Genomic DNA, 17917 nt, shown 5'->3' on the forward strand with positions numbered 1-17917 from the left:
GTCCGTCATTTTCCCCTTAGATCTCCTCTAGAACGAAATGAGATAAACCATCTTTTCCAAATATAGTAATCTCAGCTCCAGTTTTATTAGACTGTGAACAGATGTTCTTCGTGTTTCACTGTTGCAGTCATAACTGTTGGGTGTTCCTGCCGGCAGGCAGCCCGAGGTCGGCCAGAATCCCAAAGTCTGGGTCCGGCGTCGGCTGTATAAGCTAGTATCCTGACGTCAGTACGCCTTGGTACATAGCCCTCAGCCAACGCCATCTTCTCCAGTCTTTCTTGCCATGCGGTGGAAAGCAGCTCGCAAAACGTTGGCTGGCGATTTTCGAACAGCATTTTTGATTGTTGTCAGTCCGAAGTTGTTACTTCTCTTCTCAAAGCTAAGTACCCCGTTGGGGAATCTTTTTCTTGTTCCTCCGATGTCAGAAAAAGTCAATAATTGTATAGCGTGTGGGAAACAAATACCTCATAAAGACTTCCACTCTTACTGTCTACCTTGCTTAGGCCCTGACCACGACGTTTCTTGTTGTCGGTCTTGTGCCAGGTTCAACTCTCGTACTATCAAACGTAGGTATGATTGGGCTTTAAATTATTTTGGCAGACGTTTCAATTACAGAATGTCGTCGGACACTACCGGAGTTCAAAAGAAGCGCAAAGACAAAGACAGGCCTCCGAGGTCCAAACAGGACTCGTTGCAGCTGGAGCCAGCGTCCGGTTCGGCTGTCTTCAGTGAGGCGCTTTTGCAGCCCCTGTCGTCCGCCACTTCTGAACCGATGGCCGATACGGACTCCCATGGGGAGCCATCAAGGCCCACGATTTTAACTGCTGCAGGACCTTCGGACGTCGCTCCTTCAGATGGGTCCGGAACCGCTGTGCAGGTACCGGCTTCTGAGGGGGTTTTCAGGCCTACTCACATCACCATTTCAAAGGCAAAGGCAAAGACAAAGACTCCTACTAAGCCTAAAGTTTCAGCTCAAGTTGCTTCTGAATCCACTCCCAAGACACAAAAACAATTATTGAGGATGGCTGAAGATTTGCTTACAATGATTAGGGGTTCTCACCCTCCTCCTGAGAAAAGGCCTCGACAGGAAGTTACTCTGGATTCTTCTGACCAGGCTTCTGTATCTTCTGTTTCTTCCTCTGATCAGGACTATTCCTTTCCCCCTTATGAGGATTCGGATGCTGAGGATTCTTTGCCCTCGGCCTCTCCGCCTGAGGATTTTTCTTTTGGGGAAACCCTGCATGAGATGAGGGAACATTTTCATTGGGAAGGACAGGAATATTCTGCTTCTAAAAAGTGGCTTAGAGAATTTCTTCTTCTTCCTCAGCATAGGCCTTTAGCTATCCCTCCTGTCTTGGACATTGTAGATGATGCTTTTTCTGAGGCTAATTTGAACCCTGATTCCATGCCTCCTGCTCCTTCTAAGCCTGATAGATTTTATAGGGTTCCTGACTCTCATTTATTTTTATTTAAAAATCCTGCTGCAGATCCTGAAACTATTTCTCAGGGCTCTAAGGCTGCTAAGGTTGCTACTTCTAAAAATCCTATTCCCTCTGAGAAGGATTCTCGGGCTTTAGACAGGTGGGGAAAAAGGTATATACTTCTGCTACCCTGTCTGTAAGGGCTTTAAATTGCCAATTTCATATGTTTAAATATCAGCAGTTTCTTTTGTCTGTTTTAAAGCAAAAGCTTGCTTCCCTCCCTGCTTGTGCAGAGGATAAGGAAATTCAGGATGTTTTGCATGCTACTGAACAGGTTAACAAGCATAGCTTACATTGTGGCTTTGATGCTTTGGATGCTTCCTGCAGGGCTGCAGCCTCTGGTACTGTGATTAGGAGACATGCCTGGCTTCGTGAACAAAGTTTACCTGAACAGGTTAAGGCTAAGTTATTAGATGCCCCTGTTCAACAAGATGTTCTTGTAGGTTCTAAGGTTGAGGAAGTTATTAAAAAGATGGAAGAAAAGGCAAAGTCCATGCAGACTGTAAAAGATTTCTTGCAAGTTCAGCCTCCTAGGTTTTCCAGGAATTGGCCCTCTAAAATTGGTTCTTTCCCACGTCGGACAGGCCTCAAAGAGGAAGATATAGACGCTCCAGAGGTCGTGGTCAAGGCCAGACCTCGTACAGATCTAGACAATGGTCTGCTTCTTCACCTAGAAGGGGAGAAGACAGATCCCAATCTCAAAGAAAACAAACTCAATGACTCTCGGTTGGGCTTCAGGACTTCTTTACCTGGACGCCTCTCGGAGGAAAACTGTCTCCTTTTTACAGGAATTGGACACATATTACCCAGGACAAATGGGTATTGGACGTGATTTTAAAAGGTTACAAGTTCCACTTTCACACTTTGCCAAGGACTCACGGTTGGCCAGATCTGCCAAAACTTCAATGGTCAGAGGCCTTAACTCAAGTGGATGCTCTTCTGGCCATGAGAGCCATAGAGCCTGTTCCACTCTCGGAAATGGGAAAAGGGTTTTATTCAAGGCTGTTTCTGGTTCCCAGAAAACAAAACTCATGGAGACCTATTCTGGACCTTTCAGTGTTAAACACCTTTTTGGAAATTCCAAAGTTCAAGATGCTTACTCTGCAACAGCTAATTCCAATGCTCTCTCAGGACGCCTGGATGGTGACATTGGACTTAAAGGAAGCCTATTTGCATATCCCTATCAGACAAGAACGCAGGAAATTCCTCAGGTTCAAGGCAGGTTCGAGGCACTTTCAATTCTCTGTTCTGCCCTTTGGTTTATCTACTGCGCCCAGAGTCTTCACCAAGTGCCTGGCACCAGTAGTAGCTTACTGCAGACTTCAGGGGATCCAGATTTACCCCTATTTGGATGACTGCCTTATTCAGGCAGACAGCAAAGATCTTCTGCTTCAACATCTGGACTTTGTTCAACGTCTTCTCCTACTACTGGGATTCTCAGTGAACATAAAAAAGTCACATTTGATCCCTTCTCAAAAAATGGTATTCTTGGGAGCCCTCTTAAATACAACCTTACTAAGGGTCTACCTCACTCCAGAAAAACAAACTCAGCTGGCTTCTACTTTCAACACCTTGGCAACTCTAGATCAGCTCACTGCAAGAAAATTCCTGCAGGCTCTGGGCTACATGGCTTCCTGCATTCTGTTGATTCCAAACGCAAGGCTTCACATGAGAAAGCTTCAATGGTATCTGAAAAGTGTATGGTCACAGCATTACCACGATCTGGATGTTCTGATTCCTCTGATCCCCTGCCTCCAGAAGGAGTTCCTCTGGTGGTCCAGGGCATGCATTTTAAACGAAGGAAAACCTTTTCGTCTCCCTCAACCTACTCAAATCCTAACCACGGACACCTCGGATTATGCTTGGGGAGCACACTTTCTAGACAACTGCCAGCAGGGAACCTGGACAAAGGACCATCTTCACTGGCATATCAATCTGAAGGAAATGTTGGCAGTTCAAAATGCCCTTTTAGCCTTAAAAAACCTTTTACAACCAGGGCCTCTGTTAATTCGCACAGACAACACCACGGTCATGTGGTACATCAACAAGCAGGGGGGTTCTCATTCTTACCCCCTTTGCAGACTAGTTATGGGTTTATGGGACACAGCTCTAAGTTTGAATCTGCATCTCCAGGCTCAATTCATTCCAGGGAAACAGAATCTCTTGGCAGACAGCCTAAGCAGAAACATTTCAGATCCTCACGAATGGATGCTAGACACCAACTTGTTCAACAGGATAACTGCAGTTTGGGGATGTCCCCAGATAGATCTGTTTGCATCCCATCTCAATCATCAGCTGCCTCGCTTTTGCACCAGGTTCTTCCACAAAACAGCTTGGAGAGTGGCTGCCCTGTCCTTCAGCTGGAGAAGTCTTTCAGCATATGCCTTCCCTCCTCTTCCTCTACTGCCTCGAGTACTACTGAAGATAAAGCAGGACAAGCCCAAGTTCCTCATTCTGATTGCTCCAAATTGGCCTCGTCAGTTTTGGTATCCAACCTTAAAGCTCCTGTTCTCGGGGCCTCCTTGGATTCTTCCACTGTACCCTTCGCTTCTGTCCCAGCATCAGGGTCAGTTACTACATTCCAACCTCAAGACCCTTTGCTTGGCAGCTTGGCTCTTCAAAGGAATTTGATTGCCTCTAGTCTTCCCAAACAAGTTTTGGATGTTCTTTTGGAAGCTAGACGGCCTAGCACTAGGAAATCTTATGCCTGTAAATGGAAGAGGTTTTCTATTTGGATGCAGGACCGAGGCTCTGATCCTCAGGTTCCTGATCTCTCCTCTATTTTGCTTTACCTTTCGGAACTTTTATCTAAGGGTCTTTCCTTTTCTTCCATTAAGATTCATGCTTCTGCTATCTCTGCACATTTCAGTTCTGATCCTCCTGTTTTTTCCCATCCTTTGGTGAAGCAGTTCTTGAGAGGGGCTAAAAATTTGCGGCCTCCAAGGACCCCTCCTGTCCCTGCATGGGATCTTAATTATGTTTTAGAAAAACTTACTTTGCCTCCTTTTGAGCCTGCTGCATCTTCAGATATTAAGTTTCTATCTTGGAAGACTGTTCTTTTGTTAGCATTGACCTCTGCCAGAAGGGTCTCTGAGTTGCAAGCTCTCATGGCTGTGGAACCATACCTTATTTTCCATCAGGACAGAGTATCCTTGAGGACCAATCCTACTTTATGCCTAAGGTGATTTCGAAAGTGGCCTTGAACCAGACAATTCACCTTCCTACTTTCTTTCCAAATCCTCAAAATAAAGGGGAAAGGATTTTGCATTCATTGGATGTGCACAGACAGTTACGATTTTACTTGGACAAGACTAAAGATTTCAGAAAGTCTAACCAATTGTTTGTTTCCTTTGCCTCCAGTTCTCTTGGGAAACCTATTTCTAAACAGACTATTTCCAAATGGATTGCTTATGGAATTAGATTTTGTTACACCCATCATGGGAAACAGTTTCCAGGGACCATTAGAAGTCATTCTACTAGAGCAGCTGCTACTTCTACAGCTTTCCTCAGAGGAGTTCCTACCAAGGATATCTTAGAAGCTGCCACTTGGAGTTCTGTGCATACTTTTTCCAAGCACTACAATCTCCCCTTGTTTTCTAAGTCTAGGGCAGGCTTTGCCTCTGCTGTCTTACAGGGTATTCTTGCCTCCCCTTCTTCTATCTAAAGCCTCCTCCCTCTCTACACTGCTTTGGGATTCCACCCTACAGTTATGACTGCAACAGTGAAACACGAAGAACATAGTACAGTTGTGTACACCTACCATAAATGTAGATGTTCGAGTGTCTTCACTGTTGCAGTCGGGGTTTCCCTCCCTCCTATCCCCTCTTTTTCCCTTATTTGTGGTGTATTTGTGTTTCCTTGTTGGATTCATATTTTGATTTGTTGGGGACTTCTGACATCTAGGGCAAGAAAGGCTGGAGAAGATGGCGTCGGCTGAGGGCTATGTACCAAGGCGTACTGACGTCAGGATACTAGCTTATACAGCCGACGCCGGACCCAGACTTTGGGATTCTGGCCGACCTCGGTCTGCCTGCCGGCAGGAACACCCAACAGTTACGACTGCAACAGTGAAGACACTCGAACATCTACATTTATGGTAGGTGTACACAACTGTACTTTATATCTTGTAAGTTATCCTCCACATTTAAAACATATTTTCTTTCATTCACCTTGATGGCAACCTCTGTTCTTTTACTGGCATGTTAACAGCAGGGACAACTTGCTAATGTCCTAACCAAATTTCTTCCATTGGTATAAATTATAAATGCCACATTGTTTATCCCTGAAAATGGGCCACATGCCTGTTGCCACTGACATGGTGGTAAGGAAGAGGCTGAACATCCTCTGTATCCATGGGATAAGAAGGAAGGGCAGTGTAACAAAGCCACTTGGCTGGGGATCCTGAGTCTACTACTCAAGTGGATGATAGACTAGAAATGGTGTGAGAAAAGGCATTGGCATAGAATCAGTAATTGCAAGTCATCCACAGTGAAACAGTCAGCCCACAGCATAATCCACTAGTTGCCACAATCATCTGCAAGCAGTGGTCAGAGAAGGCTCTAAAGTCAACCAAGACTAGTCTGAAGACCTGGAAAATGGATGGAGGGAAAACAGAAGTGTTCAAGAAATACCATGGGCTGTAGCACCTTAGGAAGAAGAGGAAATAAGTGGACAAAACAGCTTGTGTGAAGACTATGGAACAGATTTCTGGCTTAGTCAGGTATGAACATAAGGTACATAAGCAAACCTGGTGGTGGAATGTGGAAGTCCAGGAAGTCATCTGATGAAAGAAGGAGTGCAGGAAATGGTGGTAGATAGAAAAGATGTAAAAGGCAAAGAAGGAAGATGGGTTAGCTATGAAAGAGGTTAAGAAAGCAGTTGCAATCATAAAGTACAAGGCATCAGAGGCATTATATCAGATTCTGGAAAGGTACTCACTCGATGGTACAAAGAAACTCTATCAGGTTGCAAGGCAGAGACAGAAGATAGTCAAGTACCCTTCATAAGGGATGCCAGCAAACAACCTGCTCACCAGTCCACAGGACATCAAAGGCAGGTGTTAATAACACTATCAGCAGCTTGTGAATGAAGAAAGCCCTTAAGAAGCTGTACTAACTCTGACACAGCCTAAAATGAAAGATGAAGAGGAGCCCACCCTAGAAGAAGTAAGAACAGAACTAAGGAAAACTAAGTCAGGGAAAGTATCAGGATCAGAAAAGGACACAGCAGTGGTGAATGAGATGATTTTAAGTTAGACAAATGGCTCTAGAAGGTATCTGGGAGGAGTGGATAGGAAGAAGGGAAGTCTGAATGATGAGGTCAAATCTAGGATCAGGGGGGGCTGCAGCTAACTGGTACAGTGTTACAATGGTAGTGTGTGACAGAAGAATATCAAAGAAGCTGAAAAGTAAGGTGTATAAAACAGAGGTGAGACATCAGAGCAGAAACCGTATTAGCTACAATTGCAGATAAAGTTAAAGAGAACTGATTATGGTGTTTCATGGACATGTGTAAGAAATCCATAGAATTTGAAGAAGCTTTGGGGTAGACAGAATGATAGAAAACAAGAGGAAATGAAGGCATCCAGCAAAAAGAGAATGTGTCATGGTCACGCTGATTATTGAAGAAGGAAGGAGAGTGTCATTGAAACAGAAAAGTAATGACAATACCTTGACCACATGTTGAAGATGGGAGGAAGGGGGCTGATGATGATTGCCATAGTTTGACCTAAGGGAAATAAGGTACATAAGGAAGACTTGGCCATGGCAGAAAGGGGGTGCGGGGACAGAAGATGTTGACATTGAGATAGAAAGGATAGTAGCAGAAAAGATTACAGCTTCAAGTATCTGGAAGGTGAGTCTGAAGAGAAGGTTAAATGAGGAGGTCAGAGCTGTACTCAAAGGAGCTACAGTTATGTGGCATAATGTTTCGGGGTAGATGAACATGAAAGCTGAAAAGTCAGGTGCACAAAAAGTGGTTTAACTTATGTATGGCAGAGAAACATGGGCGGTGATGGCAGAGCAAAGATGATGAAGTCTGACGTATTAAGAAAGAAATGTCTGTCATGGGTAGCAGGACACACACTGGAGGACAGATGAAAAGAGAACTTTAGAGCAGAAGGTTTACTAGCCCTAGTGAAGAGGAGGTGAAGAAGGAAAGACTATGATTGTTGGATCTCATGCTGAAGAGTAGAAAATGATTTCATAGAGCAGATTTGCGGACGACAGAAAGCAGGAGAAGATGAGGATGAAGATGAAGGGATTATAATAGAAAAGGCCTCAAACAATTAAAAGGAGTGCGGCTGTGAATAAGAAAAGATAGTGAAGTTGATGCAATTCTCTGAACACATGTAAAAGTGCTAAAGGGTGTTAATGATGATGATTCATGGCTTAACTGATTTGTTATGTTAGATTTGATGGTATGAGTTTTGATAAATGCTTCAGATGTCTGTTGCAGAAGAGCCAATTCAGTTTGCAGATACCCAGATATGCTCACTTTCTTTGATGCAAAATCCATCACAATAATTAGTGCCAATGTAAAAAGTTTCTGTGTTATCTGATAAGTAGGTTTTAAAATGATTTGCTCAATATGCAAGGTTCATGTCCATTCTCAGCAAACTTTACTAAGCCTGTGATACAGTTTCTACAAAATCCAAGCAAAACATATTCAGAAATCAAGTTATTAAAATAGTTTTAGTTTTCATCAATTTTAATTAAATGCAATCAAGATAATCTATATTATTAACAAAAATGGGTAATCTTTATGTATTCATTTATTTGTTTACTTTTGCCAAGGGAATCATATCATGCATACTGCAGGATTATCCAAAGGGCTTTTATTATTGTGTGTTACATGTCTAGAACAAAACATAGGATGATTTGTGGGACATAAATATATATACATATATATATATATATATATATATATATATAGCACAACCGCGAAATTCAAAATGCCGAAACTGCACTATACATACAGTACAAACATAAACAAATACAACCCCCCCACAATCAAATAAATGCATCTACACTATAGATAAGCATGGGGGCAAGCCCCATGCACCCCCCACCCCCTACTAATATATATTCTAACTCCGAGATCGCACAAACAGAAACACAAACGAAACTCACACACACACATCTAACAGTCCCTCACACACATCACAGTCACAACAGACACCTACACACACTAAAGCCCTTAACCAACACATTTACACACACAAACTTACCTAAATTCAACTGATACATCCACACACCGCACCAGCCGAAGCGGAAATTCAACATCTCCGTGCTTCAGGATTTTGAATTTCGCGCTTCTGCTGGTTTCGGAACTTTGAGTTTTCAGCTATGTAATTTCAAAATATTGAATTTCGGGATTTCAGTATTTCGAAATTACATAGTGGACCCATATATATATATATATATATATATATATATATATATATATATATATATATATATATATATATATATATATATATATATGTATGTATGTGTCTGTGTGTGTGGGCATTTTTAAAAGGGTTCTAATTGAATTACATTAAGCATTTTAGTAATCAAAAATCTCCACATGTATGTTGTGAAGACACTGAAAACAAATACTTTGTGAACAAAACACTGCACAAGCCTTGAATGTTAATAAGTAAATAATGAGTGAGTATTATAGACTGTCTTGTTGCCGTATCTATCTATTAGATACATATTGATGTCTGAAAATTAACGGTGCACTACTAGATTTTTGTATGAAATAACCTCACTTTCTATTGTGTGTTGGTATATTTGCCAGGTAAAGAAGATGGAAAATTCTGCAAAAAAGTAGCGGTAAGGATGACAATTCGGAAGAATGACTGTAGAAGCAACAGACCTGTAAGTAAAGACGGTTTAATGTGAATGAATTTAGAGTACCAGGTTCTGTAGTATGTGTAACTAAATAGATGGCAACCGAAAGGTGTGCTACCATAGCAGGTAGCAATGACATAGATCTATATATTTACCATAGTCTTTTTTTAATAACTCAGCCAATGTTAAATTACATATTAGTATACCTGTAATTCTCCTGTTTAGTCATGCTGGTTTCACGTATAGTAAAATACAGATTTCTTTCTGCAATTAGGCAACTTTCCAACCATCAGAAAATAATAAGATAAAAATGACTTAAACCAAGAACATTGATTCTTTGGCATGTGTATCAAATTATATCTATATAAAGTCACAGTTAACATAAAACATGTCCATTTGCTTCTTCCCTAGTAAACAAGGCCTCAGACAATCTAATAAAATAAGTACATAATGTCCACATAGATAAGTTGATGTGGAGTATTCAGGAATAAGTAGCACACTTTGCCACCTTTTTTCTAAATGGATTTCTTTGTACACTATGAAAGTTCAAATCATAGACCACTATAATGAAACACCACTATAAATCATAAGGCAAGTAATGGTCGAACATTCTGCTAGATAATGCCACACGGAAATGCAACAGTCCAGGGGTGCCTTTCTGTGGTATTAAAATACTGTAGTAGAGTAATTCAAAGAAATGCTCTGCTGTGCAATGTTAGAGCAGTGCTGTGGGACTGCACATTCTATTTCATACCATTTACCCATTGCAATGTATGCCAGCATCAGGGAAAGTGTACCACACCAGGTAAATAACGCAAAGCTGTGTGCACATGTGCATACATGCAAGGTGCATGGACAGAAATGTGTGTGTGTGTGTGTGTGTGTGTGTGTGTGTGTGTGTGTGTGTGTGTGTGTGTGTATGCATGTGTCTATGAAACAGCGTAGCAGTATTGCATGGATTAGTAGGGAGAACATTTGCACAGTTCAATCTATTCTTGGTGTCTGAGTCATAGAAATGGAAAGTGGACATCAATGAGCTTTACTACATAGCATATTGCCTACTCCGAGGTGATCACTGCCTAACATATAAAGCTATGTCAAACCCAGAGCTGTTGGACATGCTATATGTAAAGAAATCCCAATCCCACCGAGCTACATGCTCTAAGGACCTAAACCTTGTCACCACAATAAACAGAACATGCTGGAGGGATAGATTCCTGTCCCAGAGACTTCCTATACTCTGAAACAAGCTACCCATCTATGTCAAGCAAAGTTCTTCATTAGCACTCTTCAAGAAAAATTTTGATGAGTGGATGGGAAATAGGAAATACACCCCGGGGATCCCTTCTGTGTCTCTGCTGGACAGTGGCGCAGGAAAATAACTTTCTTGGGTGGCATAAGCTATGGAACCTTGTTGGCTAGGATTACGTAGGCCCTTGGGACGATAGCCTAGTCCCTACCTATGAAACTATGAACCTATGAGCTTTTAGCCCATTTGGCTCTTGTATGTCTCTGAATCACTGCTTACCTCTGAAGTGCTACTGGAGCAAGTGTCACAGTGCTGTTAATGTGCCAGAGCTAACCTTTCTGAATACTCTCAAATATTTGAAGCTCAGTGATAAAAATATAACTAGTAGTGAAGTAGGGTCCCTATTAGACAAACAAACCCTTAAAATGTTGAGTACGACATGCTTGACAGCTTTTAAGCAAACATTCATCTAAGCGAAACCCCAGAATATCAAAACAAGTAGTTTTGAAAAGTTATAGTTGGCCAGCCATCACAAAGCAAATGGCTGACATCAGAACATTCACCCTGTGTAGCCGTTCTTGCAGTCCTCCACTGTGGTGCGGTCTTGACAGTTACCCTGTGTAATGTCATCACAGTCCTCTGCTGTGGTGCGATCTCATAGTTGGTATTTTTAAGTAGGGGGGAGTGAGGGGTGAAGCTCCCCACTTTATTTTGTCTGTCGATTTGTTTTTGTTTTTTTGTTGTTTTTTTTGGGAGGTTGTAATGGTGTACAGTACATTTTAGCTGTCAGCTATTGGCTTTGTGACGGCTGGCCAACTATAACTTTTTGAAACTCCTTGTTTTGACATTCTGGGGTTTCACTTAGATGAACGTTTACTTAAAAGTGTCGAGCATGTCGTGACATTTTAAGCGTTCAGTCATCTAATATAGCCCCGTGTAGTAACGGTTTCCTTAATTACAGATCTCTGTAGATCTGTAAATGTAGAAACAGATTTCAGCATGTTTAGCTCAATGAAAGATTCATCAGCTCATTCAAGTTTGACAGAGATCAGTTACAAAACAATAGATGTGCAGCTGGTCAGAAAATACTGGTTAATACCTGCTGGAAAACCAAGTCAGGCAATGGAAGTTTCCAGAAATTTTATTGTCAGGGAGAAGTGTTATTTGAAACCCTTGAAAGAGATGATGCTATATAAATAATATCCGTAGACCCCAAGGTGCTGTGGGCTGAAGCCTTAGCATTTAAATGGTCACATTACAAGGGACCGATAAGTAAATGATTAGCTATGTTTTTGTCAGTTACATTTCCCCAGTGTTAAAAAACAGAACCACTCTAAAGGGCAGCAAAGAATTATTTCAAACGGAGTCTTTTCATTACACCTAAAAATGCAACCTCAGCTGAACACAAGGTGTGGTGTCCATACTTCCTTTTATCTTAACAAATCATGGGACATTAAAAACACCCTCAAGCAAATGTAAGTGTGCTTATAACTATATGTACTTATAAATAAAAAGGTGTAATACTACTAAAACAAAAATGAACATCCAATGTTTAGTATTTCAAAAAAGGTACTATATTTAAAAAGTCAACATTAATATAAAACATATTTGTCTTATAAGATACATGATGTTAATACTTTTATTAAAACCTGGATACCTGTTGGCTGCTAATTTTAATTGTCAATGTACTTCTTTTACTTCAAGTGCATTATTGAATTCACCAGCTCTAATGTCTAATACCACTTTAACTACTTTAAATAAACTATTTTTTTTTAATTACTACACATCATGGAATGCTTAAACAATGTATTTTGGTTATATTTATTCTTACTTGCCAGACTGTGTTCGTAAATAAGTTTTGAGAGTTTCCTAGTGCCTTTCCCAACATAGCAACTCTCTCATCTTGAATTCCTGGCAACATAAATTATACCTGTTGAATTGCAGGTAAATGTAATACTTTTATTCAAATGATTGAACACTAATGTTAAATCACTATTTATAAACCTATATTTGCATGAATTATTGTTTACAAACAGCGTCTATTCTGTTCTTCTCTAAAAGTGACTTTAAACTAAAAGTATTCTTAAAAACAAACTTTTGCTTTGTACCAATGACTTTACATATTTCTCAGTTAACAAGTCTAATTTTCAAGTTATCTTTAAATGTAGAATTAATATCTGAACTATATATGGAGAAGGAAAGAGAAAAAGTGCTCAAAAATGAGTCAGAACAAGGAACAAGTCAAGTTACCTAAAGAAATTAGACTGTTTCTTTGTAGCAAAGGAAAAATAAAACTCTTTTATTAACCATTTCATCAAATATTTTTGCAAGTTCTTCCAAAGGATAATTTGTGTCTGCAAATGACCTAGCTAAAAAGATCCACATCTTCAAAAAAGACATTGTCTTCACTGATTGTTCTAGATGCTCAAATGAGTTGAGCCCTAAAAATGTTTAACTTCAGAAATTTAGGAGTTCAAAAGTAAAGATAATTATTTGTAGATATTTTCTTTTTGAAAAACTTACTGTAAAACAATTAACAATTCCCTTCCATTTTAATGAATAAATCCAGATAAATGACTTCATTACCCATATCACAGATTACAAAGTGTAGAAAATCAGTACTTCTCTTTAAATAATTTAAAAATAAATTAAGTCCCCATGCCACTATTCCAAATAATAAACAAAAATGATCATCAATGAATCTTTTACAGAAATGTAATAATTTAAAGGAAGGATATTTGAAAAGGGACTCGTTTTTCCCATTGTGTCATCACTAAATTAGCAAACTGTGGCTTGTGTAGCCCCCATGATTACACCTTTAACTTGATTGTAAAATGTATTTTCAAAGACAAAAAATATTGGATAACAATAAATCCATCAAAAGGCACATTGTTAATGCCTTTGTTAGAAAAGTCAGCATATGTTTGATACAATAAATCACTTAAAACTTCATCAATTTAAGAACATCCACAAGCCACATAGTTCTCTCTCTCTTTCTCTCTCTCTCTCTGTCACACGCATGCACACACACACACACACACACACACACACACACACACACACACACACACACACACACACACACATACATGTGATTTACCTTCAGTTGGTTGACTAACACATACATTGACATCCTGAAGGTAAACTGCTGTACATTGAACTGAAACTTCAACAGATTAGTATGAACCCTGGAGCATCCAACTTTCAAACACTGTTTTTTGCAGAGAGACAAACACTCCTGAACCCCAAATACCCCACACGAATTACATATACTAACTTCAAAATAGCATAGTTCCTGGGGAAAAGGAATATTACTCTACCTGGGGAATGTTGATCTCACATATCAATCGATCATCTCTATAATCGGCTGAACTTCCTGTTGACCAAACTAATGGAACATGTGTGTGCATATAAATTTATATATGTAAGTATATTCTTTTTTACTTTATCTCCATATTCTGAATCACATCTGAGAAAAATGACTGAAAACTCATTCAACAAAACTGCACTTTACTGCAAAACTTTATGAGAATAAACATACCTTAAAAATTGTTTTTGTAGGGGGGCAAGCCTCCCTACACCCCATGCCCCCTTTATGTAAAGAAACATACTCTATAAAACAATTAAAATTTTGTACATTTCATTTAATGTCTATATAAAACAGTATAAGTATTAGATGCTATATAGTGCATAGGGATGATCTATAATTCATCACAATAACTAGTCATACTTACATAAAAAGAGCTATATGATTTACATGTGGTGATATAAACATTGTATTACAATTATGATGTCCATCTGAGCTGAAAGTCCTGTCTGACATGTTATGTAAATGATAGGGCTGTGGCTTTAAAGAAATTACACATCCCACAATATAGTGCACCTGTTATTTTATTGCCAGTTCCTCCTTCTCATAAATCCCCTTTTCAAATAAATTCTTTAAGTTATTAAGTTATTGTTCATAAATTTAGACCAGTCTCCAATCTTTCCAAAAACTGTAAGATTACCTTTCAGAAGCTTCCAATTTCCTTGATGAAAAAAGAAATTTGCGCAGAGTCCATACCATAACTGACTTTTATTCTCTAAACTAGTAATTTGTTCTTTGGTGAAAAATAACATTACATGCTTGTAATACACCACTTTCCTGTGTATAGCAACCTCATCAGCCTCTTCATTAAATAAAGTCAGTTGGTAACTTCTAATTCAATACATGTCTTTAGCAAATAGCACTTCTTTAAAAAAATCTTTGTTTTTAGTTAACCTGGATATCCTAAGATGTGTGAGCACATGTGTAATGTATATAACTTTCACCACTAGCTTTTTATACTGTGTGTACTTTAGTAAGAAATTTATTCAGAACTCAGTCCTCAGTAATCTTCATATTATAATACTGTATCTTGTCAAATGAACTTGTGACTTTAAAGACTAAGTATTCCGTAGTCCAGAAAAAAAAATCATCAGTAAATCTTTAGCAAACTGTAATGTCCTTAATAAATTTCATCCATTACTAGGTTGACATAACTGGAGGACATTTTTTCCTCATACCTACTACATATACTTGCTTATAATGCACTTTATTAAAAATAGGTTGGCTAAAATTAATTCCAGTAAACTAATAATCAAATCTATTTTGTGAGTAGGCACATTTGTTTTCTTGACTTTTTTGTGCCTTGCCATCTTCACAGCATTCAAACCGAGGTATCATTCAATATAAAAAGTTATAATTTAATGCAGATATTAACAGTTTATTTACTATATTACAATTCTGACTTTTTTAATAAAGTGAAAATAATCTTTTACAAGATACTCTATTAAATAATAGATATAAAATTGAATCCATAGTCAGCAAGTGCATCTGTTTTTCAGCAGGTATTATTCATAACTGGACTCACTTCCTAAATACATTTTACTATCCAGAACATAATTGAAATTAGGCAGTATCCTAGTATAAAAATCTAAAAACAAATAAATAAGCTTTATAAAAATTATAAAATTCAACACACAGATAAGTGCTTTTGTTTTACTAAAGCATTTGAGCATCTGTAGGAGGTTGGCAAAATGGTTAAGGCATTCTCACATGGGGCAACTGGCTAGGCTTAAAATGGCCAACAAGGGCAGTTAGCCTAGTACAAATCTGTGAACCTATGAACCTATGTATAAAATAATCAATGTCTATTTCCTGCTCACCTTAATATATATTCTTCTCCCTAGTCATACATTTCAAGGCAAAACTGTCTTGTTCATTTAAATTATGACACATTTTTGCAGAGAGATTTAATAATAAATCCCAAATTTCACAACAATATTTGTCCTGATCCCCCCAAGAAAATCACACTACACCAGACGACCATTACTAAAAAACATTCATTAACCACAGAATGTATTAATCATAGAATTTATTAATCAACATGTAATTCATAATTTCAACATAACAAATTAACAGTATGCAGTGTCACCTGCTTACCTCCATCCTACCATAAATTAAGCAGCGTTACCCCAGCCACTCACTTACTCTGACTTCACACCAGAAGCAGTGTGTCAAAACTCACTTTAAAGCCCAACCAACTTCCTTGTAAGATCCAAAACATAACAGCAGAGGGGAAACAGAAGAGGGACATGCTATCATCTCTTCTCTGCCTACCAACCTACTCATGTATGGAAATCCCACAGTACACCATCTGAAACAAATAAAGGGGAACAGGAAGCAGTTTCACTCCTAAATCAGATCTCTCCAACCCACAAGCTCCTACACAAAACTGAATTAACTCCTCCTTACTATTACCTCACTTCCTCTTTAAACACCCTCCCCTTAACTATAACCCTTCCTTGCCTGCCTCACCACAACAGCATCTTCCACTATTCCACCACTTAATTCATAACTTCTCTGTCTACCCATCGTCTCCCCCATCCCAAATCCCTGAAGTGTCTCTGGACAAATTAGTTTGTTTCCAAACCACATATATTTTCAAACATAGGTAAAGTTACTTGTAATACTGGAGTAAAGGTGCTAGGTTTATATTTAGTATTTGTTAATCCTACAGTGGATACTAAATAGTACAAACTAAAGTGGCTAGAATACTATGTTAATGATGTTAGTGTGCACACCAGGTTTGCATTCTTATTCATTGCAAAACATAAGACATGCATGTTTCAGCCTTCTTATGGCATCATCACTGTGCTGATGATGCCATAAGAAGGCTGAAACAATCATGTCCAGAGCTAGTGGGTTTGTATTTGTTGGCCTGAATTTGTCCATAACAGACTTAAAAAGAAAAAGTCATGGGTATTCAGAACCGCCATGTGGCTGAAACACCTGATGTCCTTAAGGGGTCATTTGCAAATATCCCATGTGCCTCTAATATCCCATGTGCCTCTAATACAGGAAGATTAAGAAATCACACAGTGGAAACTCTAACGTGGCTAGAATTTTCTTGTAGTTTTTGTCAATTAAAATAATGGCAAGAAGAAGCAGCTTAACTATAAACATATTAGAAAGTGATGAAGGTGAATGATAATAAAATAGTTGCCTGTTAGGCTCAGATATATGTTTTATTTCTTTTCAAGAGAAAATAACAATGCTTAACATTATACTGTCACATTTAACGACCAGTTGTTAGACAATTTGTTTGAAATATAAGTTCATATTTAGCATTGCAGGACATGCTAAACTCTTATTAAAACATCAAAGTCAGTCATCACATATGCCTTGTGATATCTATGCATTATGTATTTACAATTGTATGTAATCATTTGATATGTATATCTTCAACTTGTGTTGTACTGTTTCATTGCAGTTAAAGAAATATGGAAAAATTATAATAAAAATTATATTTGAAAAAAAATTAAATATAGTACAACATGTTAGTAGTAGAGCAACTATGGCAGTATTGTTACATCTAAGATTGAGAAGCAAAGTAATTAGGAAAGTGACAAAAGGTAGAGGGCTACTTGGACTGTTATAAAGAGTATAAGGAGAAAGAATGGTGAAAGTGTGATGGGGGGTGAGATAGTGATCGATCTAATTAGAGCGGAGACAAGAAAAGATAGAGTCTTGTCAATGAGAGCCTGTGATTGATCTAATTTATGTCAAGTCATTCCTTGTTCATAAAACAGATGAAAGTATATAATGAAAGGCAAACTTATTTTCTGTGAATTACAACCACAAATTAACAAACACAAAATAAATAAATAAATAAATAAATATATGCTTCTGTACACATCTGGCACATTTTTCAAATCTTAAGCACCTTCCTACTGCCACATTTAGCCCTTTAGTTCTGTACCACAGACAGACAGACAGATGAAATTCTAACCTCATAGCCTACCTAGTAATGTAAATGTTTTCCTAC

At 38.7% G+C, this 17917-nt stretch overlaps 1 protein-coding gene across 2 annotated transcripts in view; it reads left to right on the forward strand.

Annotated features, from left to right (window-relative positions):
- Positions 1–17917, forward strand: part of OTOG (otogelin) — a 2079396-nt gene that overhangs the window by 2047388 nt on the left and 14091 nt on the right. For both annotated transcript variants that reach the window (XM_044082876.1, XM_044082877.1), the window contains one exon: positions 9267–9346. In XM_044082876.1, the coding sequence (XP_043938811.1) occupies positions 9267–9346 (80 nt within the window). The remainder of the gene's footprint in view (positions 1–9266; positions 9347–17917) is intronic.

Source organism: Protopterus annectens, chromosome 9.part0, assembly GCF_019279795.1.
Source record: "Protopterus annectens isolate FY-2018-M chromosome 9.part0, PAN1.0, whole genome shotgun sequence".
NCBI classification, from domain to species: Eukaryota; Metazoa; Chordata; order Ceratodontiformes; family Protopteridae; genus Protopterus; species Protopterus annectens.